This window comes from Oryzias melastigma, linkage group LG22 (assembly GCF_002922805.2).
Source record: "Oryzias melastigma strain HK-1 linkage group LG22, ASM292280v2, whole genome shotgun sequence".
Taxonomy (NCBI): Eukaryota; Metazoa; Chordata; class Actinopteri; order Beloniformes; family Adrianichthyidae; genus Oryzias; species Oryzias melastigma.
Window position 1 is genome coordinate 10561974 of NC_050533.1, and position 27244 is coordinate 10589217.

Genomic DNA, 27244 nt, shown 5'->3' on the forward strand with positions numbered 1-27244 from the left:
TTAAAAAAAAAAAAAAAGTTTTGAAGATGTGATGTCCCGGCTGTCTGTCAGCCTGGATTTGTATAGTTAAAACTTGTCCAGCAGATAGACAGGACCCAAATCACCCAGCTCCCCTACAGGTGCAGCCATCCAACCGTTTACCTGAAGTCCGGCAGAGTTTGGGGGTCAGATCTCCCATGTTCATTTAAGGTTCCCTGACAGGAGCAACAGCTTAAAGTTCTGGTGCAGTTTAAGTGGCAGGAGAGGGTTGAAGGTTAAACGCCCTCCCCTGTACAGAGCAGCTGGTCTGTTCTCTTTTGACCTGCAGTGTCCCAATTCTAAAGAATATGCAGAACCTTCCAATCTCCTCTGTTACGTGCACAAAACCTGCATTCATATTTCACCCTTTGATGATTAAATCGAGTTAATTTCTGACATTTCTCTCAAGATACTGAGGACTTTCAGATCAAGGACTTGCCTGTTGGAGGCATAAATGTAATTATTGATTAATCACCCATTGTTCCTTTTCTTTGTTATTCAATCAATCTCTTCATTTAAGTTATAAAAATCGACAAACGACTTTTTCAATTTTCTCACATAATTAGAAAACTCAGAAACCACAAAAAAGCCTTGAAGGCAACAACATGAATCAAAAAGTCTGTATCATTTTTAAGACATATTTTATGCTTATTAGAAATACAATTCTGGGCTGTGGGCGGGACTGTTGACACAGAGCAATCCGCCCCCTCCCTCGTCGCTGAGACCTCTGCTTATGCACTCACCTGTGAGTTTATGGCCTCATGCTAACATTAGAGGTGCAAAATAATGGCGAGCAATATTGGATCAATCCAGTCGTACAGTTCTGAGCTAGAATTGCAATTCGCTACAGCATGACTGTTGAATGCTCATCATTTCTCGCGCACTTGATCACAACCCCCAAAACATCACTGCTCTAGAGGAGATCTGCATGGAGGAATGGGCCAAAATACCAGCAACAGTTTGTGAAAACCTTGTGAATATTTACAGAAAATGTTTGACTGCTGTCATTGCCAGCAAAGGGCATAAAACGAAGCATTGAGATGAACTTTTGTTATTGACCAAATCTTTATTTTCCAGCTTAATTTACAAAAAAAACATAATAAAAATCAGACAATGTGATTTTCTAGATTTCGTTTTCTTATTTTGTCTCTCATAGTTGAGCTATGATGCAAATTACAGACCTCTCTCATCTTTTGGGAGTGGAGGAACTTGCAGATTTTTTTTTCTCCACTGTATATAAAAATATTATTTTAATTACTCACATTATTATGAAGCCAAAACAGACAAAAAAGTGCAGTTTGAAAAAGTTTGTACTTGTTGACATAGAAAATCTGCTTCATTCTGATGCATCTCTTTGTAGATGACAAAATCCATTGAAGTCTTCATTTTCTCGGTCTGTGGATAACTCACATATTGCTCGCCATTTTTGTTGCAACTGTAATCTAAGGTTGTGAAGAGCCAGCAGTAGAGCAAACAGATGGGTGACGGGAAGTGGGGGCTTCATTGATGAATTTCTGATGAACTCCTGCCGATCTGCAGAAACGACGTCCTTAAAAATCGAGTTTTTTGGGCAAAAAATGACATACCGTATTTTCCGGACTATAAGCCGCGCTTTTTTCATAGATTTTCCAAGGGTGTGACTTATACTCAGGAGCGACTTATATGTGATTTTGTTAGACATTAATAGGCTCGTATATTTGTTATTTTCCCCACTTAAACCGGTTGCCTTTTGGCGGTTGTTTCCCAATAACAACCACTAGAGGGCCCTGTAGGTTCGTGTATCAGTATCTGCTGCTGTCAGCTGACAGAAACGCAGAAGAAGAAGTTACGTTCAAAACAAACGTTCCTGATAATCTAATCATTGTCCTAATGGATGTTATGGTGTTTTTCTCATTTGCATCAAGACATTATTATTATTGTTTTATTTTTGTCTCCTTGGACTAATGCGGGACAACAAGCCATCAAACTGGGTTATAAACAGACAGAAGAGCAGCTAAAAACTGTCATTTAGATGCAGCTCTTGCATGCTAGAAGGTAACAATCGCCGTAAGAAAAAGACAAAAAACTGCTGTCCCGAACCCAGAATGGAGACATGATTATAGATGCTTTTGTGGAGTTCTTTAAAATAAATAACTTAACCTCTCAACATCATCCGTATCTTCTGTGTATTTTGAAAGAGATAAACAGCCAAAGCCTCCATCATGTAGCGATGAGGCTAAAAACTTCAGACAGCTTCTCCAATGAGAGTGTCTAGTTTATGAACACATTTTTGGACAAGGATTGAGCATTAAATTAGACGCACATCAAAAGATTCAGCGGACTCGAATTTGACGCATGAATCGCATTTGATGTCAATGAATTTGTTCATAAATGTTGGATTATTCTCTTAAAAGTGCGACTTATACTCCGGAGCGACTTATATATGTTTTTTTCTTCTTCATTGTGCATTTTTTGGCTACTGTGACTTATACTCCGGTGCGACTTATGTCCGGAAAATACGGTAATCATAATTAAAAGACCACTGGGAACGCTTTTAAAACCAAACAAAAGATGATTAGAGTAAACCCTTTTTTTATTGAGTGTTGCATCTCAACATTTCCTCTGAGGAAGGTGGTTGTGACTTTGCACACACGTGTGTTTGGGTGCTTTTAAGGTGGTGAAAGTGTACAAAGCAGGGGTCCAGCAGACCTTGGACATCCTCTTCCTGAAAGGTGGGGAGGATTTCATCACGAGTTCCGACTGTGTGAGCAGAGACTCGGCAGATCGCACGCTCATCGCCTGGGATTACCAGACCACAGCCGTCCTCTCCAACCAAATCTACCATGTAAGACGTGTGTGTGTGTGCTGACCTAAAAAGCAACACCTAGAACCTGGCATATTACGCTAAGTGCTGATCTAACAGACTAAATTTGATAGTCCAAGAAGTTTATATTCTCTAAAATGTTATATTAGTAATTGTTCTAAAATTAGACATGAAAAAAACAAAAATAAGAAATGACCAGTTAGCATCCTGGTTGTGAACATTTTGAAAAGGTTAAGAGAATATTTAATCCCCCTTTTGTTTTTTTACGCTCGACTTATTTGGCCACCAGGAGCGTTACACTTGCCCAAGCCTGGCTCTCCACCCGCTGGAGGACACCTTCGTTGCTCAGACCAACGGGAACTACATGGCACTTTTCTCCACCCAAAAGCCCTACAGAATGAACAAGAGGCGGCGATACGAAGGGCATAAGGTCAGTAGATATCAGTGGCATCACGTTTTATCTGTAGAGGAGCAGTGCTGTGAGACATGCATACATTTTTACTGCTTCAACAGCAATCCTGAGATCTTTGTGTTTTACTGGGACCTCCACCCTCTACCCTCTTCCTTATCTAAAATATACACAAAGTAGATTACTGTGATTCCATGTCAAAATGCTGGAAAAACTGTTATCGGACAACAAGCCTCATGTGGCTCTCTGCTTGAAAAACAATAAAATGTTTTTAATTTTAAAAAGTAAACTGTGCATAACGCAAAACAAAACTGGACTGTGCATATGTGGTTAAATTTGGATCAGCTTAAAGTGAACGAAAAACCAGATTGTATGTTTGAAAAAAGCAGTTTTAGACTCACAAGTACACATTGGAAACTTGAAGGATAACACAATTATACATTTGAAAACATTATATTGTAAACTTTAAAGAAATATTGAAAATATATTTGAAAAAGGTTTTTAAAGGAACCTTAAAAAAATACAATAGGGGCCGAGTTAGCTCTGATTTGATTTTAGTTCGTTAGATTCACAAATTTCTGGCTGAGGTGCACCACAAACAGTAAAATAACTGTGAATAGTTTCATATTTTTACTTACTACTGTCATCACTACCTAATTCTACATCTGCTGCATTGAGATTAGTCTTTTTTGACTTGGGGTGTATTTTATTTTGAAAGGTAGTCATTCAAACCTCTGTCAAAAGTTATGAACTATTTCATATTTCTAAAAAATAAATCTTTATTTGTATGTCTGTGCATACAAACAAACTAAAAGTTAATTTAAATGTATCATATATATTTTTTTCTAAATGGTGAAGTAAGACTGTGGGTTGTGATCAGTGAGAAATCAACCAGAATGGCTCTTTAAGTGTTTAAGGTTACAGGTTAGAGTTTTCTTTTCAAAGTAAAAGCATGAAACAGCAACGGCAAAGAAGAAAAAAACAGTAATATATATTGATATTTAACTCTGAAACTTTTTTTTTGTTTGTTTTAAAAACACACACAATTTGTGAAATATAAGTTATAAACCAGACTCTATGCCGACATGTTGAAACTCTTGTATTTTTTTTCTTTCTTACAGGTGGAGGGATATGCTGTACAATGTGAATTTTCTCAGGATGGAACCCTCCTGGTCTCGGGCAGCTCCACTGGCTCCACCCACTTCTACGACTTCCACAGCGCTCGTCTGCTGCACAGCCTGCAGGCTCACAGCAAGCCCTGCCTGTGTGTTGCTCAGCATCCTGTCCTGCCTGCCACCGCCGCCACCTGCGACTGGGCAGGTGAAGTCAAGATCTGGCACTGATGGATCCGTAAGGAGACGAGAAAGATGGCCGCTGGACCAAAAACTCCATTAAAACAATGTAAACATGACGAGCATCTTCTCAGACACATTTGATGATAACTTTTTTATTCTTTCAAAGTTTATTTAAGTTCAATTAAGTTTTTTATTGTCCTTTTGTTGATGTTGAATCCCTTTGTCACAGTCTGCATTGAATTGAAACTACAAATTCAACATTTACTTCAATGCTGAAAGAATTACTTTTTATCTAAAGTAAAAACATAACTCAAATGATTTTCTTAATTAAAGCATTCATTTTCATTTCAACATTCTGCATGCACATCACTTTTTAATGTTTTTATCTTCTCACTGAGAGTGATGGGAAGTTTTTCTTTCATATTAGCTGCTCAAAGAAAAATGCAAAATAAGAAGGACGTCGTTTGTCAAAGTGTTTATAGGTTCTTCTGAAACTGAGCCACTCTGAAATAAAGACATAGGAAGATCATCTACTAAAAAATATAATTAAAAAAAAGTATTTTAATAGAAAAATGAAATGAATCCCAAGAATAATTAAAAACTACATTTCAAATCATGTTTTTTTTATACTGTCAACATATAAAGCAAGAAAATGCTGTTAAAACCTCATCTAACTTTTATAAGTATCCGTTTCTGGAAAAAAAAAATGCTCTTGGAAGTCTGCAGTATTTTTCCAAACACCCATCTTTATTAAATAAATACGCATACAACAAAAATATACAACCATGCATCAGACAGACAGACAGACAGACAGACATGTTGACGCTTAGACAAGCCTGTTGGTCCTACAACAGGGCTGGAGGTAGGACAGAAAAACACACTTCAGCCACCGCATTCAGGGTCAAAACATTCAATAAATAGAACATCAACTGAACCTAGATAAAAATAGACGTAGTATCATAACCCTATTTGTATAATTTCCATTCTTGCACCACAAAAATATCAATCCATCTGTACAGTCATTACATTTCATTTCAAATCTATTTCTTCCTAAAGCTGCTTCACAGATTGTAGCAAATAAGGACTGGGGGTTCTCTCACTAGTTTTCCCAATTATATATATATATATAATAAAAAAAAGACATTAAGGATATTTGAAATTAATTTTATAACAACCTCATGTGAGGAAATGAAGGAGGTAGAAGTATGCAACAACAAAAAAAAAAATATCCGTTCCGTTCTTGATTTTTACTTTTTATCAGTCACGACTTTTATGGTGCTTTTTTACACATAAACTTTTGCTTAAAAAGATGCTAAAACATTATTTTCCTCTTCTATGATAGAGTGAAACATTTTATGGTTGCTGGGCAGCACGACTCGCGTTTTCACTTTGTCTCAGGTTAGCATGCCTTTGCTATCATCTACACACGTTCACTCAACTTTCACAGTGATTCATTTGATGTCGCCTAACTTGGCATGCTGGTTTGTTTGTATCTGTTACTTTCTTATAATTTGGTTCACTTTTATTTAACTTCGTATAATTACAAACTGCTAGCAGATATATATATTTTTAAGCAATCTCTTAATAAAACTAGAGAAACAAACGCTTTTGGTTTGTGCATCCAGGGCTTAGAAAATTAGTTTTTTTTTCTGTATTTTTCCTTTCGTCTTTCATGAAACCAAATCTGGAGAAAATAACAGCATACGTATTCACATATCGTGCAATTTGTGTGTGTTTATCTGACAACATACACACTTCCAATAGTGTTTTTTTACATACAGTAATACTACTTTAGATATACAGTATGTACATGGTTAGTAGTTGCCGATTTTCTCGTCCACTGAACATGGTTAAGGCAAATTCGCAGGAGTCCTACTTTAAATACAGTGCAGTGCAGCCGCCAAATTAATCCCTTTTGGTACAAAAATATGAAAAGCCTTTGCTGTGTAAAATAAAACATTACAGCTCACGTAGTCATGACCAAGAGTTTGTACCGCTTTGATAAATAAGTGGTATTTTTGACCAACTTTCAGAAGTTGGTCAATTACAACCTTTCAACTATGATTAAAAACCCAAAGTTGGCCAAAAAGGAGAACAAACATGAAGGCAATAGTAGTTTACCCTAAAACTGCTGTTACTGGATTCTGGATTGCATTCAGGTGCTGCCAATTCATGTAGGATTTTGTAACGCTTTTAGTTTTTTCCCCAATAGTAGACATTTTCAAAAGAAATTACCCCAATTTTAAAGTACAGGGATAAAAAGACTACATTTAAAAGAAATTTCAGAAATGTTTTTTACTCTAAAGGGAAAGCATTATGTCCTAAAAGAGCAATAAGACTTGATGAGCAAGATTTACTAAATTTCTGGGATATGAAATAATGTTCAAAGTGGCACTATTGCTGAGTCAAGTTTCTCATAAACAGCAAGGTGGTGGCGGAATCATGATTTGGGCTTGTTTTGTTGGTAAAAGACTAAATCAATTAGCCAATCAAGAGCTCTTTTATGTACTAGAATATTTCTGTCACCAGAGCTAAAGCTTTGTTTAAACTTCACATAGCAACAATTGAAAGGCAAGTAAGCAAATCCTAAGCAGATGTAAAGCCAAACAGAAATGTTGGAGTGATGCAGTCTGACCTCAGCTCTAATGCTACGTTCACACTGCGCTCAGAAACAAGCGTTCAGGCGACCACTTGCAAGGAAAAGTCTATGTAAATGCATAGAATGCATGGAGGCGTTCACACGTTGCTACGCAGATTTTTAAAGTCCTATTCCAACCATATTTTTTTCTTTTGTAAAATTGTTCCCAGTAGTCTTTTAATTATGACTTTACTGTTTTTTTTGTTGCAAAAATCCAACTGTCATTTTTTTTAGGAAATATTTAATGTCCAGTGCCAGTAGCTCATTAGATATACGATTCTCCCGAGCCGCTTTCAGTATAAGGGGTGTGGACTTTGAACAAGCTCTCTCATGATTGATGACGGTAGTTCTTCTAAAAACGTGACTCAGACCGAGTCCAGACAATCACTGTTGTCAGGTTTCAAAATGGCGGCGCATGTATCAGGGAGCCACGGTGACGGATTTGGCCCGATCTCGCAAGAGCCGAAGGTAAGGCATTTTCTAGGGTTGACGTCATCACCTCACTTTGTCCGTTGTTTTCTACGGTCTATGTTAAGAACCTGCATTTATGTAGCATTACAGTGGTGTAGTCTGACTTCAACTCCAAGGAAATGCTATGGTTAGACCTTATGAGAGCTGAGAATAAACTATTAACTGTAACAACTTTAAACAACAAAAAGTGAGGTATTAAAGAAGCAGCAAATGTTCACTGAAGTAGAAGGCAGAAAACTAATTTTAAATTCTTGCTTCTAAAGAGAAATAGAAAAGTTGAATTAAAGATATATTTTGCATTGTTGTGTTTTTTTTTTAAGTTTGTAATGAGTTTTTGGACAGTAAATAATGGTGTACTTACTATGTTACATGTTGCTGTAATTAAACTGCATTTGTTCATTTCCATATTTGATCAAAATCTAAGAAATATTAAATTTTTCCCTCAGGAAACTAACTTTTAGTTATATCTATGTAAGAATTTTATTACATTGCTTTGTAAACATGATTTATTCTGTACTTTAATTGCAAATAGATTTTTTAGCTAGTAATTTTAATGGTTATCCAGGTTATATTTGTCAATCAAATTTAGGTAATTCATGTGTGAAAAACACATTTTGCTTGTGGATATTATGAAATATCAGATGGAATGTAAAACTGTTTTTTAATTAATTCTGACTTTTGTGCTAAAAGGTGGAACTAACCATTAATGAACAACAGTCTGGCTGCAAATGTGTCTCCTCGTCATATTTGTGTGAATTTTACAACATGCGTTTTTTCACAAGAAAAAGGAAGGGATAAATCTCTTAACAGCTTGCAGTCGACATTTCACTACACATAATGGATGATTTTTTTTCGCCCCAAAATATGGGCAATTAAGTCATCCCATTATGGACACTTTAGTCCCATATCAATATTGTTTGCATTAAAGCAGGAATTAATGGACTTTTGCTGGTTATTCTTGCAGTGCACAACATCAAAAGAGAGCAAATAGCATTAGCATTGTCATGTAGGATCGGCTGTTTCATTCTCTCGGCTCCAATTAAAAACCTAATTACAAAAACCAAACCGACTGAATAGCTGGTGTCAGGCTACACTGTAACAAGACAAACAACAAAAAAAAGTTGTAGACTTCATGACGCGTGCCTTGGCTAAGATACAGAAAAGAACAACAGCATCCCATCACAAGTATGTTTGCTGCAGAGACATAGTGCAGTACAGTACAGTTAGGAATTATCGTTGTCATGCATAAAATGAAAAGCTCTCCTCCTCTACTCAATTCAGGAGAGTACCGTAGAGCTGTGCCTTGGTCAAACTGTCCTTCCTCGTCAATCCCGTGCTGCCAAATTTTTGGTATCTTGGAGAGTTCTTCTTCGGGAGTGCGGGCCCAACACTGAGTGCAGAGCTGGAGCTTGGGCGGGGCCGAATGCTAGGCCTGGGGCTGGGGTAGTGCTGCAGACTGGAGGCTTCAAGCGAGCTTTGGTGTAGAGACTCTGCTGAGCTGTCCGCGCTCAGGTTCACGTAGTCCTTCTTGGCACTAATTGCTGCCGACACTCCTCCACTGCCCTCTTTGTCTCTAGAGCTCCCTGATAGGAACAGACTACACTCGGAGTCTTGACTGTCTTCCTTGGCTCTGTACAGCATAGACTTTTTCTCTTTGCTACGATGTTCTTTAGCCTTTTGGCCATGCCTGGGTGAAGGGGGGCCCATAGCAAAGCACTGGTCCAGCACACGGCTGTGGAAGACGTCGTCTCCTTCATGGAAGCTGCTATGAAGAGAATCCTTGACTTTACTGGAGGGGCGCATTTCAAATTGGTGTTCAGAGAAACTGTATGGAGAGAGCCGACCTGTAATGTTGCGATAAGAAGATGAGAAGGTGTTGATGTCCTCCACACTGAGTTGTCTCCAGCGGTTGCTAAGTTCGTCTTCAGAAACCTCGTCTCGGTTGTCCAAATCTCCTCCGCAAGCCTGACCCAGCCCAGGAATGGGCCCCATGCTGTGGGACGAGGTCAGATGAGGGGTGCTGGAGTGATAGGGTTCACTGAAGCAAGAAGCTGTCCTTGTGTAGGATGGGGAGGTGCCCTTAAGTGGGCTCCTGGAGGTCACCATGTGCTGGATGCTGCGGGATTTGGAAAAACTCGGACTGTCTTTGTCGTAAGACATTGTGCCTTTACGTTCGTAGTCACCACTGCCCCCATTTCGCCAGTCCATGTAGAGACCCTGGTGCGAAGAGGATAAGGTGCTGCTCAGAGTACGTCCACACCCGCCACTGACTCCACCCTTCTCATCAGATGCAAGACTGAAGCTAGAGTAGGAGCTAGAAGCAGGGAGACTTCCAGCACCATATTCATCGTGGGGGGGAAAGGGGGACGGAGGCTCGTGGGAGAAACTTCCAGACTGAAAAGGATCATCATCTGGGTTACTGTCCATGGAGTTCTGTGCGTGGATCTGTAGCAAATCTGTATTATGAAGATCCACGCTCTGTCTGCGCTCTGTTTCTTGCCATCGTTCAGGGCAATAAAGGGCCGTGTCACTGCAGTACAGGTCAGATGTCTTGTATGCGGCACGGCGGTTCAAATGATCAGTACTTCCTGTTCCTGTGAGAAAATCTTGATTCTGGTGCTGGGGGCTAGGAGAGCGGGTTGCAGAGACGCTGGTCCCTGCCTCAGGCTTCTCCAGAACCTTGGCTATTACAGATGTGGGGACCGTGTCAGAGTACTTGGTGTGACACTCCCCCATTTTGGCTCCTCTGCTTCGGTTTTGTTTCTCGATGTGGGAACTGATTCGTTCTTGAAAGTCAAGCGGTAACTAAAAAAGAAAGACACAATTTGTAAGATTTATACCCATTTTATCAAACATATGTTGCCAAAATGCATGTCAATGGCAATCCAAGGATTTAAAAACCCATTCCAAGGAAAATTGTTATTCTTTTTTTAACACCTTCTTGTAGCATTTTTCTCACAATGAAGAAAGAAAATTAAGTTTGAACTTGACAACTAGATCAATGTATGTCTTTGGCCGAATCTGAATTCTTCCCCTACCCCTCCAATTGTAGGGACATTTGAAGTGGTAGGTTGTCCAAAATATTTTTTTGAAAGGGAGACCCTCGCAGCAGACGGATACAAAGCCCTCCACTGTGAGGGTAAATGTAAGTAATGACTTTTTGCTTTAGCATGACTTATAAAACCAATGTTGTTTTGTATCCGACCGCTAGACTGGCAACTATTGAAATGGCAACACATTCTCACTCCCAACTTGTCACCTATTGACATTGGGCTAAAGACCTGTCCAAATTTACATTTTGGGTGTACCTAATTCGTCATTTGTTTGACGTATTGGCTGTTCCTATTAAATCATGGATACCGAACCTCTGAGCCGTAAACCTTAACCCAGTACAGGTACCCTAACCCAGTACTGTTTGCGTCCAGGCCCGGTTGCTGGGTAAGGGTACCGGTACTTGGTTTGGGCACCGGTACTGGAGGTGCTTTGAGGACCAGTCCGGAGGACTGCGGTCTGGTACTACATCCGGTACCATGTCTCAAGGGTTGTGGACCCTCGATTTTATGAACATCTAGCACTAGAATTTGGGACACCCTAAACGTCAAAAAGAGATATAGAGGAGTCCTTAACTAAACGTCAATATGTAACCACTTGGGGATGAGAATGTGTTATTTAGGCCATCGAGTTGGAATGACGTCTAAATTTTAATACACTTTTTTTCCATAACTCTGTGTTTGGATGGTTAAATGTAGAGTTAGGGAGAAGCTATTTGGATTTGGCCTTTGTTCTCCACGTCTGAGCTGGTGTCTGGTTCAATAAATTTACAGCTGGACAGCTCCAATATTGCTCGTCATTTTTGTTGCACCGGTATTGTTAGGTTAGGGTTGTAAGAGACAGTGTAAGCAAATGGATAATGGGAAATGATGGCCGGCTTACTCTGCCACAAGAGTCCCCCACCAATTTAGAGGCGAATGTCTGATGAACTTTTGCTGCTTTGCAGAAACTGTCATATTTTTAAATTTTACCTTAAAAACGACGTCATCATTAATAAAAGACCACTGGGATCTCTTTTACAAAAGATCAGTAGACGATCGGAGTGAGTCTTTAACTCATCAAATCTTTTTAGAAGACTAAAAGCAAGTATTTGGAATTGGATTTGTATATTGTGCAATTTTTGAATAATCTTGTCTTGAAAATTGGTTAATTTTTATCACATTTTTTTTTTCAACAAAGCCAACATCTCTCTTAAACTGACACATTTATCAAGTTTTTCAAAGCACTCTGTATCTCTTTGTCCCTGGTCTCCCCTTCTTGTCTTGTCATCTGCCTCTCAGACAGAAGGACAGATGCAAAGTTGTTTTATTACGTCATGTTTGAAAGAAAAACGCTGTCAACCACACACTGTCTTTTATGCACCAATTAAATTTGGTCGAGGTCAGAAGAAATGGCTCCTGCTCCACTATGCTTTCTTGTCCTCCTTCTTTTCACTTACTTGTTTTTTTTCTTTCTTGCTCCTCTGGCTTCTTAGCCAAAAAAGAAAGAGAGAACCCCTCCACCCCTCCTCCAACTCTCCTCTCTTTCTTCCTCATATGCTCTTCCAGTCTCAGTGAGCCTTTCTTCTGTCTATCATCAAACACATACCGGTTCTGCAGAATGAAATTAAACCAGTGCTCTGTGTCTCCAGCTGGGCATAAAAAGAAAAGATAAAAAGCAGCCTTGGCTTTGTTAAGAAATAGAAAGTTTGCCTTGGCATATAATAAGCCACATCTTTTAAGTCGGAGTTATTTTTAGCAGCTGTTGCCTCTTTCAGAACAAATAAAGATGGGATGGAGTTGAAGCTGAAAGGAGGGGCAAGCTAGCTCAGCCTTATCGGCTCTTTAATTCAAATAGTAAACAGCATTCCTAATTCTGCAGATGGGATGTACCGTTTTTTAAGAATTGTTCCTTGCAGACTTTGCTTTTGAAAGAAAACAGGTGTTTCAGTCGAAATGGATGAAAAAAATGCAACAGAAATTTTGTAGCCTGAACAGTTGAGGTTCAGGCTTCTAAGGACTGATCCTGCTTAATGGTTACAGTTTTAATGTTTGTCAAAAGGAATAATTACGAGATCTGGTGGTCAAAAGAATTAAAAATGAAGGCAAATGAGCTCTACTATCTTTCAGTACATCAGGATGGACATGTTTTCTTCCCAATAGGTCTTGGACTTACAGATTTATTTTTGTGCCTGTGTGAGTTGTAAAATACAAAACTACAGAAGTCTGGCTCTTTCTGTTTCTTTATAGGCTCAATATATAAATTCTCACTTATTTTATCTTTAATTTAGGGCTTCCGATGCATGTGAATCTCATATAACATAACTCCCACTAAATAAAAAAAAAAAAAAATCTAAAACCTTAGTGAAAACCTCTGTCAACCCCAGAAGCCTCTCTGCTTCACTTTTATTCTTGCTACATAGAAGTATAAGTTGTTGTACGTTTTTGTCATATGATGTTTTGTAAGATTACTTCTGTAACCTCATCACAGGATTCGGTTCTTTAGGACAATCGAACTTCAAAGTCTCTCTCCGATCATGTTTTGACCTATTTTGAAATCGTTCCCAGTGGTCTTTTAATTATTGATTTGCCACTTTTAGCTAAAATTTTTTAAAATCTGTGTCGTTTTCTAGGACATAGTTTCTGCAGAGCGATAGGAGTTCACTAGAAAGTTGCCTCTGAGTGGTGAACGGAATCATTGGCCTAAAGCAACCACTTGACCCCCTTCTCCCTCATGTTCCAAGTAGGAAGTATGCTGGTCCAAGAAGCCAAAATCCCATAAACCTCTATAGAGAAATAGACAGTTATTACTACCATGTTATTATATTTGCTATTATGGCCATTTTAGATCTCATACTTGGACTTTGATCAAGCTTATTCATGAATGACATCAGTAGTTGCCATAGAAACGTGTGTCAGACCGACTTGGACCAATCATTGTCATCTGGTTCCAAATGGTGGCACTCATACTGCAGTAAAATGGCGACTGACTTGGCTTCATTTTGTTGGAGCCGGAGGTAAGGCATTTTCAATTTTTATTTATGGTCTATGGAAGCAACTCTGTTCCCCCTCCTTTCCTCCTCATTGCTGAGAGCTCTCTGTTTACTAGCTTATAGCCTCTCACAACCCCAAGCTAACATTTAAAAACCTAGAGGGTGTGGAAAACAGAAATCTGCAGATTTAACAAATATTACTAGATGTGTCCTAAGGTTTCCTTGGAAAGTGGAAACATCATTTTCAAGTAGATGTTGCTTCTGGTGCAGTTATAGAGGCTCCACATTGTTGTGGTTTAGTTTCACTGCATTTGCATGCGATGAATGTTAGTCCCCAACTGCATTGGGGCTTAAAAAAAAGCTCAGTTTATTCTTCTTTGTTTGTTTAGATATTTTTCATTTGATAAAATTGAATTAAATTAGATTTCTCTAGAAGTAAACGTGTTTAAAAGGATAAAAATGAAGCTGATTAAACAAAAAAAAAAACCCTCTTATTTCCATATTTTCATAAAATCAAATCTTTGTGTTTGAAATGTTAGAACTTTTAACTCTATTCTATTCTATTTTATTGTGTTGACAGAGTAACCCGCTTTGTACTTTTTACTTTAATTGTTTAATGTGTTGTTTGGAGTGCACATATTGTCTGCATATTTTAATGTATTTGTTTTTCCTCCTCAAAGAATAGCTCCATCTTCTCCCTCATGCTTTGATTTAGTACGGACAGCTGGGAAGCCGACAGACGGCACTTCAGAGAAGAGCGAGGCTCCATGCTATTGTGATGACTATTCAGCAACAGTTTTAATGGCACTTTCTATTACCAGAGTTATACATCTTCATTTGTGTGTTATTTGGTGCAGTTTGCTTTCATTTATTTTTTTTTTATATATAATATTTTGAATAGTTTGACAGAAATATGGAAACCCTCATCAGAAAAGTTTTCTGTTGCTATAAAAGTTCGACCTCTGACTAATGCAGTATTGAGAAAAGTGAACTCACCTCAGATAACTTGTGCGTTCTGTAGTGGGACTTGGAGCACTGCAGCAGCTGAGCTGCCAGGTTGCAGTCTTTTCTGTACAGGTCCTGTAAAAAGTACAACAATTATTTGATTATTATTGTTCAATCGGTGCGCTTTCTGCCAGCCTAAAGTTATGTACAAATCGGTTATGTGACGTTAAAGAACGGCGAAACCTGCTTCCTTGAACACGCTTTTAGCCCATAGCGTTCACACTAGACATGCAGGGAGGGGCTTCTTCTTCTTGTTCTTTCTCTACAATTTACTAGCTCATGTTTGTCGCCTACAGTTGAAAGAGGTTTGGTGTGAAATATCAACAAAGCAAATCTTGTGAATCTTGCTTTTTTTTGACAGCTCTATTCTGATATATGAAAGAGTTGGTTTTATATCTTTGAGCCTTCATGATTAATTTTCAAATGGTTGACGCTTTCGAGAATTAATAACGGCATCCATGTGTCACTACCAAATCCAAGTTCCTGATTGGTGGAAGTTTAACCTGGTAATGCGCGTTTTAAACCAAAAACGGTATTAAAAATATGCGTAGCTTGAACACAAATGTTGAACATGGAAGCTTGAACCACGCATTTACCAGAATATACCTTTCATTGGAAATGGTCGCTTTGACACATGTCGCTGAGAGCGGTGTGAATGTAGCTGGAGACTTAATAAAGATCATAGATTAATCGAGGTGTCATCGGCATAACATCACAACAGTATTTCATGATTCTTAAAGAGAGTCATCTGTCTGTATCTATTCCTCTTTTCTGCATCCTCCCTATTCACACCAGCCACCTCACCCTTCACGACATTAACGAACATCCTCTTTGGTCCTTCTCTACACCTTTTGTCTTGGTAACTTCAACCTCAACATCCTTTCACCAGCATCATTACTGTGTCATGTATCCAAACCATTTCAATCTGCTTCCCTGAATTTATCTCCAAAACCAACACGTTCTCATTCCAATATCGTCACATATTGACGTTTGGTTAAGAACCCCTCTGCGTCACAAGTTTTGGATGTCCCCTACTCGTCACTTTTTGACATGATGGCTGTTTGTCAATCAAGGGTCTGCAATCTTCAGGACGCATCACTACATGCGGGCCGATCCTCAGGACACAGTCAGTACCGATATCCAAACACAGTACCTAATGCGGAACCACGGTCCTTAGGGTTAGGGTTCCAGTACTGGACTAGGGTACCGGTGCGCTCCACGTCCTGGTACTGGACCAGTTTTCGGTTCACGACCCAGAGATTAAGGCCCTTGATTTAATGGGAACAGCCAGCACTCCAAGTTTTGAAACATATTAGTTGGAAAAATGTTCCTTATAAAATATATGTTTTAATTAATTTCCTTTTTTTCATTTATTTTTACTTTTTGAATGTATTTTTTTTATTTTCTTCTATGTTTGAGTCCATTTTAATGCTTAGGTCTATTATGAAATAAAATAAATCTTTTATTTGTCCACCAGTATAAATACTTGCATCCCTTTTGGGGTGTAGATTATGGGTTCTATTCCCCAAAATACAGTACTTTATTCCATAAATGTACTGTTAAAATTAGATTTTTTAAAATATGCTTTTCAATTATTCAGCATCACTATCTTTTTTCATTCATATAAATTTCATTGCAGGTCTTTTCTTTCTGGTGCTTTGTATATATTTTTTAAATGGCTCATTCCCTCAGATGAAGTCAACCTCAGTCCTTCTCTTCATGTTTTTGAGCCTCCATCAATGTAAGGGAGCTCCGCTGGCGCAGAGGAATCTCGCTTTTCCTTTTTGTGTTTCTGCTCGTCTGTGTGTGGGTGGTTAGCTGGATTAGTTCTTCCCCTCTCCCTCCTTTGTTATTCCGTCCACTTCTAAAGGTCAGTTTTGCAGCATTGTGGCCCCTCGTGCCTTCGTCTAAAAAATGTCACTGAAATCTCCTTTTTAACATTTTAGCTGCATTTTTTACATGTTAATCTGTGATTTTTCAGTTTCTTGCATTATTTAGATGTTTTTATTTGATATGGCTAGATTTTTCTTTGCAGTTTTGTGAATCAAGCTGTTTTTTGTTAATGTTTTCCATATCAGCAGCTTATGATTGCACACTGGCTCTTGTCGACAATGAATTTGTCTGACCATTAACTGTATATTTGTGCGAATTAAGGAAGAACGTCAAACACCTGGTGTCCATCTAAATACAATTTGACTTGGAGCCACATTTTACCAACCTTTATGACAAAGGAATAAAAAACAGAAAAAAAAATTGACAATTATTTTTGAAATAAATCACGTCACAAAGGCCTTCTTTTAGAGCTAAAAATTTGCTAAGACAATCAAAAGGTCACGCCTTGGTTTAAGATATATAATAGATTACCGTTTCACAGACAATCTCGGACGTCACTCATTGGTCTGCGAAAATGAAGCCTGAATGGAGGACTGGAGTTTACTCCGCCCGTCTCAGCAATGTTCCATTAGTAGGTAAGTAAAGTTTGAAACTCTTTTGGGTTCATCTACTTGACAAAGAAAAGACGCGCTTCTAAAAATACACAAATTTGACTTCAATTAAAATGAAAATGGTTCATTTTTAAAACATTGCCCCCATAGACATATGGATTTCTTGGTGTAAAATTTGATTTCTTTAACATGGTTGACAATGGAAACCTGCATCCATTAGTTTCTTATAAAATTGTAACTCCTTGTTTTTCCTGGTTTGCGCCATGTTTGAAAATGACAGGTTTTATTACATTTTTATTAAATGTTAAGTTCAATTTGAAATGAAATTCCGCTTACACTCTTTTCATGAATGTTTGTTTCAGTTTGACCTCAAACAGGAAGTCAAAGGGTCACCCCTGGTTTAGACAGAAGGACTGTCTTTATTCTGTATGAGGCTATTTGTTGTGAAACTAGTATCACAGCTGGAACTGGATGATTGAAGCAGGAGAGCAAAATTAGGTAAGTATTTTAAAATTTTATTTCTATTAAAAATTAAAACTTAAAGCTGAAGTTTTATTGGGCTATGAGCATCTGTGCTGCCGCAAAAGTGTTAAATTTATTCAAATTCATTAAAAGTTGCTGAAGAAAACATCTTATCTTTCATATGGTGGACTTTATTTTTCAATGTAAAAACCAAACTGTTTCATGGTCAGTCTATGGTTGAGAAAAACATAGCAGGCATTTTATTCTGAAAAGTCAAATCTGTGTCTGTCAGAACGTTTGTTTCCCAGTATGTTTTTAAAATTATCATACCAATTTTTGATTATTTATTAAAATTTAAAAAATAATCAACATTTATTTTAACAATTAGGTTATAAATATATGAACTGTAATCCAAAAAGTTTTAGCATTTTTAAAATATAATATAATCGAGGAGTTTTTTTGTTCATTAACATTTAAAAATCTTATAATGCTAAAGCTAATTCATGTAATTGCTACATTTTATTTTGAAAAGCTTTTCATTTCTGTACTTCTCCTATTTCAATTTCCTTTTTTCCTTTTGCCACTTTAAATCCTTTTATTTAGTATTTATGTTACAATTCATCAGAAGACTTTGCTATTTTAAAGATCCTCCTGGTAATATTCAGTAACATCTATAATGAATAATTCCAGGAATATAATAGGCCTCTAGGTATAGAAGTTAAGTGTTGGCAGTTATTTATAGATGTTATTAGTGGTTGTTTTGCAAAGATTTCTTGTTTTATATATCACAGGAATTTTATTCTATTGTGTATTTTCTTGTTTTTTTCTTTTGTACCTCATTTAATGTACTATGAGTAATTTAATTGGCATCATTTATAATTGTTTTAGTGGCTAAGCAGCAATAAAAAAGCTGTTATTGTGAGAGCTAAATTTAAGTTTTTCTGGTCCTTGTGGATTAGTCTGTTATGTATTATTGGCAGAATCGAATAATCTATAAAACTCTTGACTGTGCAGGTTTATCGTTTAGACTTAATGAACGTAAAGTACATTTTATTCAATGAGATGCATTTGCATGCTTGGCTTTATGTTCAAAGGCAGCACTCTTGGCTTCGCCAGAGGAAATGTCTGGCTCTTTGCTGGCCCGGAAGGGACACATTATCCCCCCATTAAAGGTGAACTTTGATCTTCATCTACCTGGGTGTACTGAGAGAGGATTGTCAAAATGCTCCACGCTTCAGGAGAAGAAGAAAGGGAAGAAAAATCAGCCTAACCTGCTGCCTCCACACGGAGGAGATGTTAAAATCACTTCAAAGCTAGCGGGCGACCAGGCCGCCATATGCCCTTCAGCTCAGTTTCATGAGGCCCTCACTCCAGCTTCTGCCATCCCAGAGGATGCCCATTGATTTTGCATAATCACTATAAAACACCCAGTGGCTCACTGTTAATCTTCTGGGGCACCTTGAAGCAGAAATATCTAGGTTGCTCAAAAAATGTCAGTTTGGGTTGGAGTAAGAATGGGTTAATGGTGAAGCTGCTGATGTGGCAGAAGGAATGTTTAAAAACAGATTTTTAAAGCGTCTTTTTTAAGGTGGGGAAGGGTAAATTCCTGTGTACTGCAAAGGAGTTGTGCTACTTTTATTTTGCGTACCTACAGACACCTAAACACACGTTTTAAGACAAATTTTCATGCAAAAAAGTTCAAACAGTATGTACACTACTCACAATAAGTTAGGGCTATCATGAAAAACTCTGGATGTTGTAATTGCAGTTTTTGTTTCACCTCACAGATTTTTGGGATAGGAAGGTAATGGTGTTGGGGTGATAGACACCTTGTTTAGATTTCAGACACAGGACACATTAGGTTCTCGTAATAAAGTAAACCAGAGTTTGTTTTCCCCGATAATCCAAAAGAAATGTTCAGTCTGAATACACCCAAGTGGAACCTGGTCTGGGACCAGGAACCGCTCTCTGACCATCTTTCCAAGTGGTCTTGGTTCCTTTTCAGCTAGACTAAGCTCCACCTCGCTCTGAGTTTCCTCAGTCTGTTTAGGCTTTGTGCTCGGAGTGGAACAATTGGACCAAAATGACCACCGTAGCCTTGTATTATGGGATGTAAACAGAGAAGCGGAGCAACAATGAGACACAACAACTCATTGAAATATGGTCAAATGATCCAGGCTCATTAAAGCATCTTTTCGCTGTTTTCCAAACAATCTATATGTCATAAACAAACCATCTCAGTTGCCGTCTTGCAGCATGCCTCCTCCACTGTACCAAAAGTAGCAGTAAAAAGTGTATCTGACCTTGATACAGAGGTTTTATTTAAAAGCTTTGGTTCAAAACAGAAATGTCGGGTTGACGGCAGTCTGAATAAAAATGCAAGGATCAGGACTTTTCCAGTCTGAATACACCCTTAGTGTTTCCCACATATTGGTCTCACTCTGTACAGTGTTCCTTACTTGTTGGGGCCAAAACCAAAAAATTCTAATAGAAAATATTTTCAATGTGACATCAATTTCAACATTTTGTCAGTAAGTCATTCCAAATTCATCACTTAACGGACAAGCAGCACCACCTGACCATCGCATCCTTCAGGTTAGTAGTAAATAATCCGATGTTTCAGGTGAAAAATCTAACCAAATAAGAAAAATGTTCATGTAAATAACACTAACTTATTGCGAATAGTGTAAATAAGTTACTGGATGTCCTCGTGCATGTGTGCAGACCAGACAGAGATGTTGTTAGACTTGCAGAGCACTCACGTTGTCCTCTCTGAGTTTATTAATGGTGATCTTGGCCTCCATGAGGTGGTTGTTGAGTACAATGATTTCCCGGCTGAGGGCCCTCTTTTCCTCCTCGTGATGCTGGGACTGCAAAGACAGAAGGATATTTCCACAAGCAATCAGTCAAAAGAAAAAACTCAAGCAGAGGTTAAAAGAAAAGAGGGATATGAAGCCAGGAGTGTAAAGAGGTGGTAGGATAATAAAAAAGCAACAAGGAAGACGGAGTTGAGGGAGCAACTGAGGGGAAGAATAACATGATAACAGAGGCTGAGAAAAAAAAAAATGAAAGACCCTCAAGTCAGCGTCTGTGGAAAGTTAGTGGCTGGCAGCAGGTCTTAATTAAAAGAAGATTACACTTGCCAGAGCTCGTATCGTATCAATTACTCTGGGAGTACGAGTACGAGGCGTAGAGGGAACAGAAAGAGGAGAGAAAAATAAAGAGAGGTGGAAAGTGATAAAGATAAATGAAACACTCATTTCATTCCCAATGATTACTGTCAAATAAATTCAAATTGAGTCCGCCGGAGTGACATCTGAGTCCTCCTAACAATGGAGTTTAACTGCGCTAATGTCTGGCAGTTTGCTGGTGTGTCTTCCGCTCTGCCAGCTTTCATCTCAGCAGCTATTTGTTCTGAGTTTTTGCCACAGATGGAGCAAATAATCCCAATGATCTGACCTGTTTGTGCGGCTGTCAGGACTCCACTTCCTAATGGAGCTCAGACACTGTACACATGAAAATGAAACTTTTTTTTTTTTCTCAAACGCTTTCAAAACACTTCAATCCGTAAGGAGAATCTACACAGCAGCCACTTTATTAGGTACGCCTTGCAAGTACCAGGTTAGACCCCATTTTCCCTTCGTGGCATAGATTTAACAAGGTACTAAAAACATTCCTCAGAGAGTTTGGTCCCTATTGACATGATAGCATCACACAGATTTGTCGGCTGTACATCCATGATCCCAATCTCCCGTTCCACCACATCCCAAAGGTGATCCATTGGGTCGAGATCTGGTGACTGTGGAGTTCAAAAACCAGTCTGAGATGATTCCAGCTTTATAACATGGTCTGAGTAGGCATCAGAAGATGCTACACTGTGGTCATAAGGGGATGGACATGGTCAGCAACAATACTCAGGTAGACTGTGGCGTTGTAACCATGCTCACTTGACACTAAGGGGCCCAAAGTGTGCCTATAAATATCCCCCACACCATTATACCACCACTACCAGTCTGAACCATTGATACAAGGCAGGATTCATTCATGCTTTCATGCTGTTGATGCCAAATTCGAGGGGCCTCTGGTCACATGCAACATGGCGTCTGAATCAATCTGTAGCCAGAAGCGGAAATCGTAACTTTAGCCGGTTGTGTAAGTGTGCATTTCCTAAACTTTAGAAAACCCTTTCAAAATAATATTTCAAAACCTTTTCAGAACTATCAGCTTTTATGCCTTTGAATGTGAATAAACTGTGACTGTTTTTTTCACCGTGAATCAGCTGATCAGAACCGCTATAATGCCTTTTTTTTTCTCTGTAAAAGAGTCAACAAAAGAGAGAAAAAAAAGGAAAAGGTCAAAAGCTTAAAACAATATTTTTGTTGCGGTCGGCTCCAGCAGGGGGAGGGACTTCCGGCTATTAATTTTCGGGCGCCATATTTTTTCTCTGTAGCCAGATTCTCTTGCCAAATTCTGACCCTACTATCCAAATGTTGCAGCAGAAATTCAGATTCATTCGACCAGAGAACAGTTTGACAATCTTCTATCGTCCAGTTTTGGTGATCCTGCGTGAATTGTAGCCCCAGTTTCCTGTTCTTAGCTGACAGGAGTGATAATCGGTGTGGTCTTCTGCTGCTGTAGCCCATCTGCCTCAAATTTTTTGTGCATTCAGTGAAGCTCGGTTGTAACCAGTGGTTATTTGATTTCCTGTCTCTTTTCTATCAGCTGGAACCAGTCTGACCATTCTCCTCTGACCCCCGGCATTAACAAGACATTTCTGCCCACAGAACTGGCGCTCACTAGATATTTTCTCCTTTTCAGACAATTCTCTGTAAACCCCAGAGATCAGCAGTTTCTGAAACACTCAGACCAACAACCATGTTACATTCAAAAACAAATAAATCCCCTTTTTCTCTTACTCGGATGTTCAGTTTGAGCTGCAGAAGATCATCTTCACCATGTCTACATGCCTAAATGCACTGTAATAAAGTGGCCAGTATAGAATATACTCTGTTTTAGTGCATGGGGAAAAAATGTAAAATGTTCAAGACATTTCTTGTTTTTACATGATAGAAAATCAGCTTTCCCCTTTTACAAACACAGTGCCTACTTTTAGTTGTTGATATGAAGGCAACTGCAAGTTCTGTTTACTTTTTTAATACTTATAATTCATCTATTTTAAGGTCAAATTGATGCACTGCCTGCCAGCATGGCGCTAACAGCAGTGTATAACTGTGAAAGCTGTTAGGCACATATCAAAAGATAATCCCAGGCTTTGAAGCTGAAAACAGATACAGATCTTTATTTCTCAGCAAAGCTGCTGACTTTGGTTTATTAATCTAATCGATCTTCTCAAAAAATGCTGGCGCTCACGTTGCGCACAATGATCTGAGACGGGGACATGCTTTACAAAGGGCGCTGCATAATCCTAATAGGCTTAAAATTGTGAGAATGATCTTCCAGTGTATTTTTGAGGGTTAGGAGGCGGCGTACTTTTAATTACCAGCGCTATGGCCAGCGGAGAAAGCGCAGCTGCACACACTGATTGTTTCTATCTCCTTGAGTCACGCTGCGTTGGATACACATGCTTTCTTCTCAAGATGTTCTTATCAGTTGACGGCACACATTAAAGAGAAATGCATCTAGGAAAATGAATATGCAAATGATGACAACCTAACAGTGAGTGACCCTGTGGAAGAAGAGGAAGAGTTTCTCATAATTGCTGCTCACCTTCCCACCAAACCAGAAGACGTTCACCCTGACTCGGACAAAAGTTATCAAGCATACGAGGAGCTGTTGATGTGGTTGTACATCTGTAAAATGTCAGCCTCTCTAAGACACTCCATCCATTTTACTTTTTCTGGTGGAGATTTTGCCTCTTAACTGGGCAACAAATGAATCTAAAGTCCCACGAGATGCAATTACTGAGCGCCGTGGTTCACAGAGGATAGCAGAGCACTCCACTCCATTTTAAACATGCTCTTATTTCAGGGCAAAAAGAACAGGAACAAAGTACATTTCTAAATTTGTTAAAGGCTTATTAAATCAGGACACCAACAACTACCTCTGACCTGGACAAAGTCGGCTTTCACCAGCAGCAGAACGGTGGGTACACCGTGAAATCCGGTTCTAAGCCAAAGTGGTTCTCATCCATTTCAACCTATTTAAAGGATGTAAACTGGATTACATCAAACTATGAGCTGATAGAACAAGAGGCGATCCATCACGATCACCTCTTGCACTGAATTTAATGCATTTAAGTGGTGCAAAGTGTTTTAAGTTACTCTGTTGGGAAATCACCCCTAAAGGTAAAAATGAAACAGGATTAAAAAAAAAAAGAAAAAAGAAAAGTGGGTTTCTTTTAATGATAAATTTAGACAAAAAGGCAAATAATAAAAGCAAATCACAGCTTTCAGTAGATTTAAGTGTGAATGTATTCATATTTAGCTCTGCTAAGTGATGGAATGTTTTGAAATGTATTTACACGCTGCAAAAAGACATAAAAATCTTACGAAAATCACTAAAAGTAGTTCCATTATCTGGACATGCAGCAACTACCTAAGAAATTCTAGAATAAGAAACGAGGAGTTCCACACAAGCATTCAAAATAAGCAAAAAAGTCAGCTTTTTTGTATTTTATAAATTCTTATGTAGTTTATTTAGATTACAGTGACAAATTCTACTATATTAAGTGGAAACTTCATGTTAAAATAAAAGGGAACAACATGAGAATACTGTTGTGTTACAAGTCTTAATAAATCCTCGTAAAATCTGAAACTGGCACTTTTTCATAAAATCTATGTTTTTGCTTCCAGTCTAACTTGTCGACATTTAATGAACTTTAAAATAATATAGTTAAAGTGAAAGCATAAATGACGGTGCAGTTTGAGTTTTTATGAGTCTTTAATCTAGTTTTTATTTTGTCCAAAGTATGGAGCTATAAGGCCCATAAAAGGACATCGAAGAAAGAAAGAAAATTGATTTTTTTTAATAAAAATTGAAGTAAAAAAAAAAGCAATTTTCAGAAAAAAAATCTTTCTTAAAATTTAAGAAAATAACTTTTTACTTAAATAAAAAAAAATACTTCAAATTTTATTTATTAATTTTTTACTTATCTTTTAAGAAAAAAAATTTAGTTACCACCTGGTTCACACCAGATAGTAACTAGAGTTTTCCTGTTTGTGTGTTTTTTCTTTAAAAAAAATATATTTTTCACTTCAATTATTAGAGAAAAACCTTTTTTTATTCGGAACAGATAGTGACCAGATTTTTTTTTTACTTTAAAAAAAAAAAGTTTTTTACTTCGATGTCCCTTAGATGCTCCGTGTGGAGCTAAAGCATTTTGACTGATGTCAATAATAATGTTATTATTTCTAGATCTTATCTCTTAATGAGACAAACACTTGGAAAGAGCAGAGAGAAGATAAAACATCTTAAAATCTGGTCAAATATATTGAATGTTGAAAATCGAATAGTTTGCAGTGAGTGCAATTCAGTCTGTTCTTTATGATTAAATGATACAAGATGATTAAATACTATTGGATTATCACAGAATTTAGGGTCATAAATGCATTATAAGATGTCCTGAGATTTAAAGTGAGAGCTGAGTTTCAGGTTCATAAAGTTTTGATGTTTAATAGCATTAAAACTCACTTAAATTGGACATAAATACATTGAAGCTGTTATTTTCAGTTTAAATTAAGCTTAGGAGTTGTATTTTTCTTACATATTATATGGGAAAGTATTTAAAATGTAATTGAAAGTTTCACAATGGCATGAACTGGATAAAGTTAGTTGACTCACTGAAGTGAAAATAGTGCTGCTGACTTTTCTCAAGACACCAATTCAGCTGTGGATGTTATGGAGCCGAAAAAGCGAGACTGGACAGCAGAGTGTAGCATCATCAGCCGGCCAGTCAGGGGGCCGAAGCTTTCAGTCCATTAGGTTTTCTCTCCGGGGTTCACTACAACAGCAGACTGTGTGAGGAAGGCAGCGGTGTTTACAAGAGCGGATGAAGTGGACTTTATTTTCTGAACAAGTTAAAATCCTCCAGTGTTTGCAGAGAGATGCTGCTTATTGTCCGTGTAAATCTGTGCTGCACTGCAGTTTTCTTCCAGAGCCAGCAGAAATGGAGCCAGCAAATTCAGAGAAACTGAACAAATTGATCAAGAAAAACAATTCACTGAGGTATTTTAATGTTTGCACCCCTATTTTCCTTAAAGTCCAACTCTGATCATCTTTTGACCTATTGTAAAATCTCCTCATGATTCACAACAACTTCAATCAAGAAATACCCAAAAACACAATTTTATGATTATTTTTTTTATGATAAATTTCTGAGAAAAATGTATCAAAAACTGAAGAAATTGCATTACTTGCCATGAATTAATTACAGATTAAAGAACTATTATTTTTTAATCACATTAATCATACTTTTTCAAATGTATAACTATTGTTATCTTCTCAAATATAAAAAACAGTCCAACTGTTTTTATATGGAGTCTCGAAAGAGCCAAAATGAAATAAATATATACACTAATAAATAAATAAATAAATGTGCCATTAATTATTTAAAAGTGGCAATAAATAAATAAATGTTGAAATCAATAAATAAATGTTGAAATAAAAGTGGCATTAAAATATAAAAATAGAACATTTAAATATTTCATGACATATTTATTTATTTCACTGTCCCTTTTAGGTTAAAAGAGCCAAATTGAAATAAATACATTTAAAATGAAATAAATACGTAAATGTCATTAATAATTTAAAGCTGGCATTAAAAAGCACTTTTTAATGACTATTTTAATATTTTAATGCCACATTTATTTAAACAATTATTTATTTAAACTTTTATTTATTTAATGCCACTTTAAAATAATTAATGACACGTTTATTTTATTTATTTAATGGTGTATATATTTATTTTAATTTGGCTCTTTCGAAACTCCATATTTACATGCATGAACGTTTTATTTGAACTCAGCTGAAAACGCCTCTTACATAGATTTTAGTGCAGATCTTGCATCCCTGTACTTCGTTGCTGTGACGTCATCAATGTGCGACTGCAATTGTTAACAGAACTAATCCAAACAATCCCAAAACACCACAGCTATAATCTTTTCTCTAAGGGATAAAGCCAGATGAGGCGTTCACAATCATAAATTATCGCATGGAAAAAGTATTAAGAAGAAGTTTGGGGTAAATATTTTTATGATTGCTTAGAAAAGTACTTCTACTTTTAAATGTGTTAAGTTAGAGATCTCTGGACCTGGTATTTTCTTTTTTTCCCCTTTTTTTTGCTAGAGAGTGAAAAAAAATACCTCTTGGTGTTAAAAAGTAAAAGTTGGAAGTCTGTTATATTAGGAAAATGTCATACAGGCACTTTTTTAGTTGTATCTTGATTTTTTAGTTCTCCACAAAATTGAACGAAAATACCTCAAAATTAGGCTTTTTACAGCAATTATAGATCAATTAGATTCCTAATTTTGTGATCATTACAAAAAAATAATCACATGACAGTACTAAAACACATAATAAAAACACAATTTTCCTTTTAACTCAGCCATCCACATCCTTAAAGTCTTCATTTCTAAATGCAGGATTTAAAATTAATTTAAATGATATAAAATTCGTATAAAACTGCCAGTCTGCCCTATTGATCAAAATTTCCCTCTGTT

At 37.5% G+C, this 27244-nt stretch overlaps 2 protein-coding genes and 1 long non-coding RNA gene across 5 annotated transcripts in view; 2 read left to right on the plus strand and 1 right to left on the minus strand.

Moving 5' to 3' along the window:
* The window catches only part of wdr25 (WD repeat domain 25), a 25958-nt gene extending 20877 nt beyond the window's left edge, over positions 1 to 5081 (plus strand). The window contains exons 5-7 of the mRNA XM_024280126.2: positions 2672 to 2842; positions 3111 to 3251; positions 4352 to 5081. Coding sequence (XP_024135894.1) covers positions 2672 to 2842; positions 3111 to 3251; positions 4352 to 4573 — 534 coding nt within the window. The 3' untranslated portion in view covers positions 4574 to 5081. The remainder of the gene's footprint in view (positions 1 to 2671; positions 2843 to 3110; positions 3252 to 4351) is intronic.
* The window catches only part of LOC112150987 (brain-enriched guanylate kinase-associated protein), a 56383-nt gene continuing 33443 nt past the window's right edge, over positions 4305 to 27244 (minus strand). For all 3 annotated transcript variants that reach the window (XM_024279674.2, XM_024279832.2, XM_024279592.2), the window contains 3 exons: positions 20330 to 20437; positions 14653 to 14736; positions 4305 to 10439 (listed from right to left, as the gene is read on the minus strand). In XM_024279674.2, the coding sequence (XP_024135442.1) occupies positions 8907 to 10439; positions 14653 to 14736; positions 20330 to 20437 (1725 nt within the window). In that variant the 3' untranslated portion in view covers positions 4305 to 8906. The remainder of the gene's footprint in view (positions 10440 to 14652; positions 14737 to 20329; positions 20438 to 27244) is intronic.
* On the plus strand, positions 16717 to 22461 carry LOC112151605. The gene is made up of 3 exons (XR_002920164.2): positions 16717 to 17129; positions 17468 to 17603; positions 22290 to 22461. It is a non-coding gene; the product is annotated as an uncharacterized LOC112151605 (long non-coding RNA).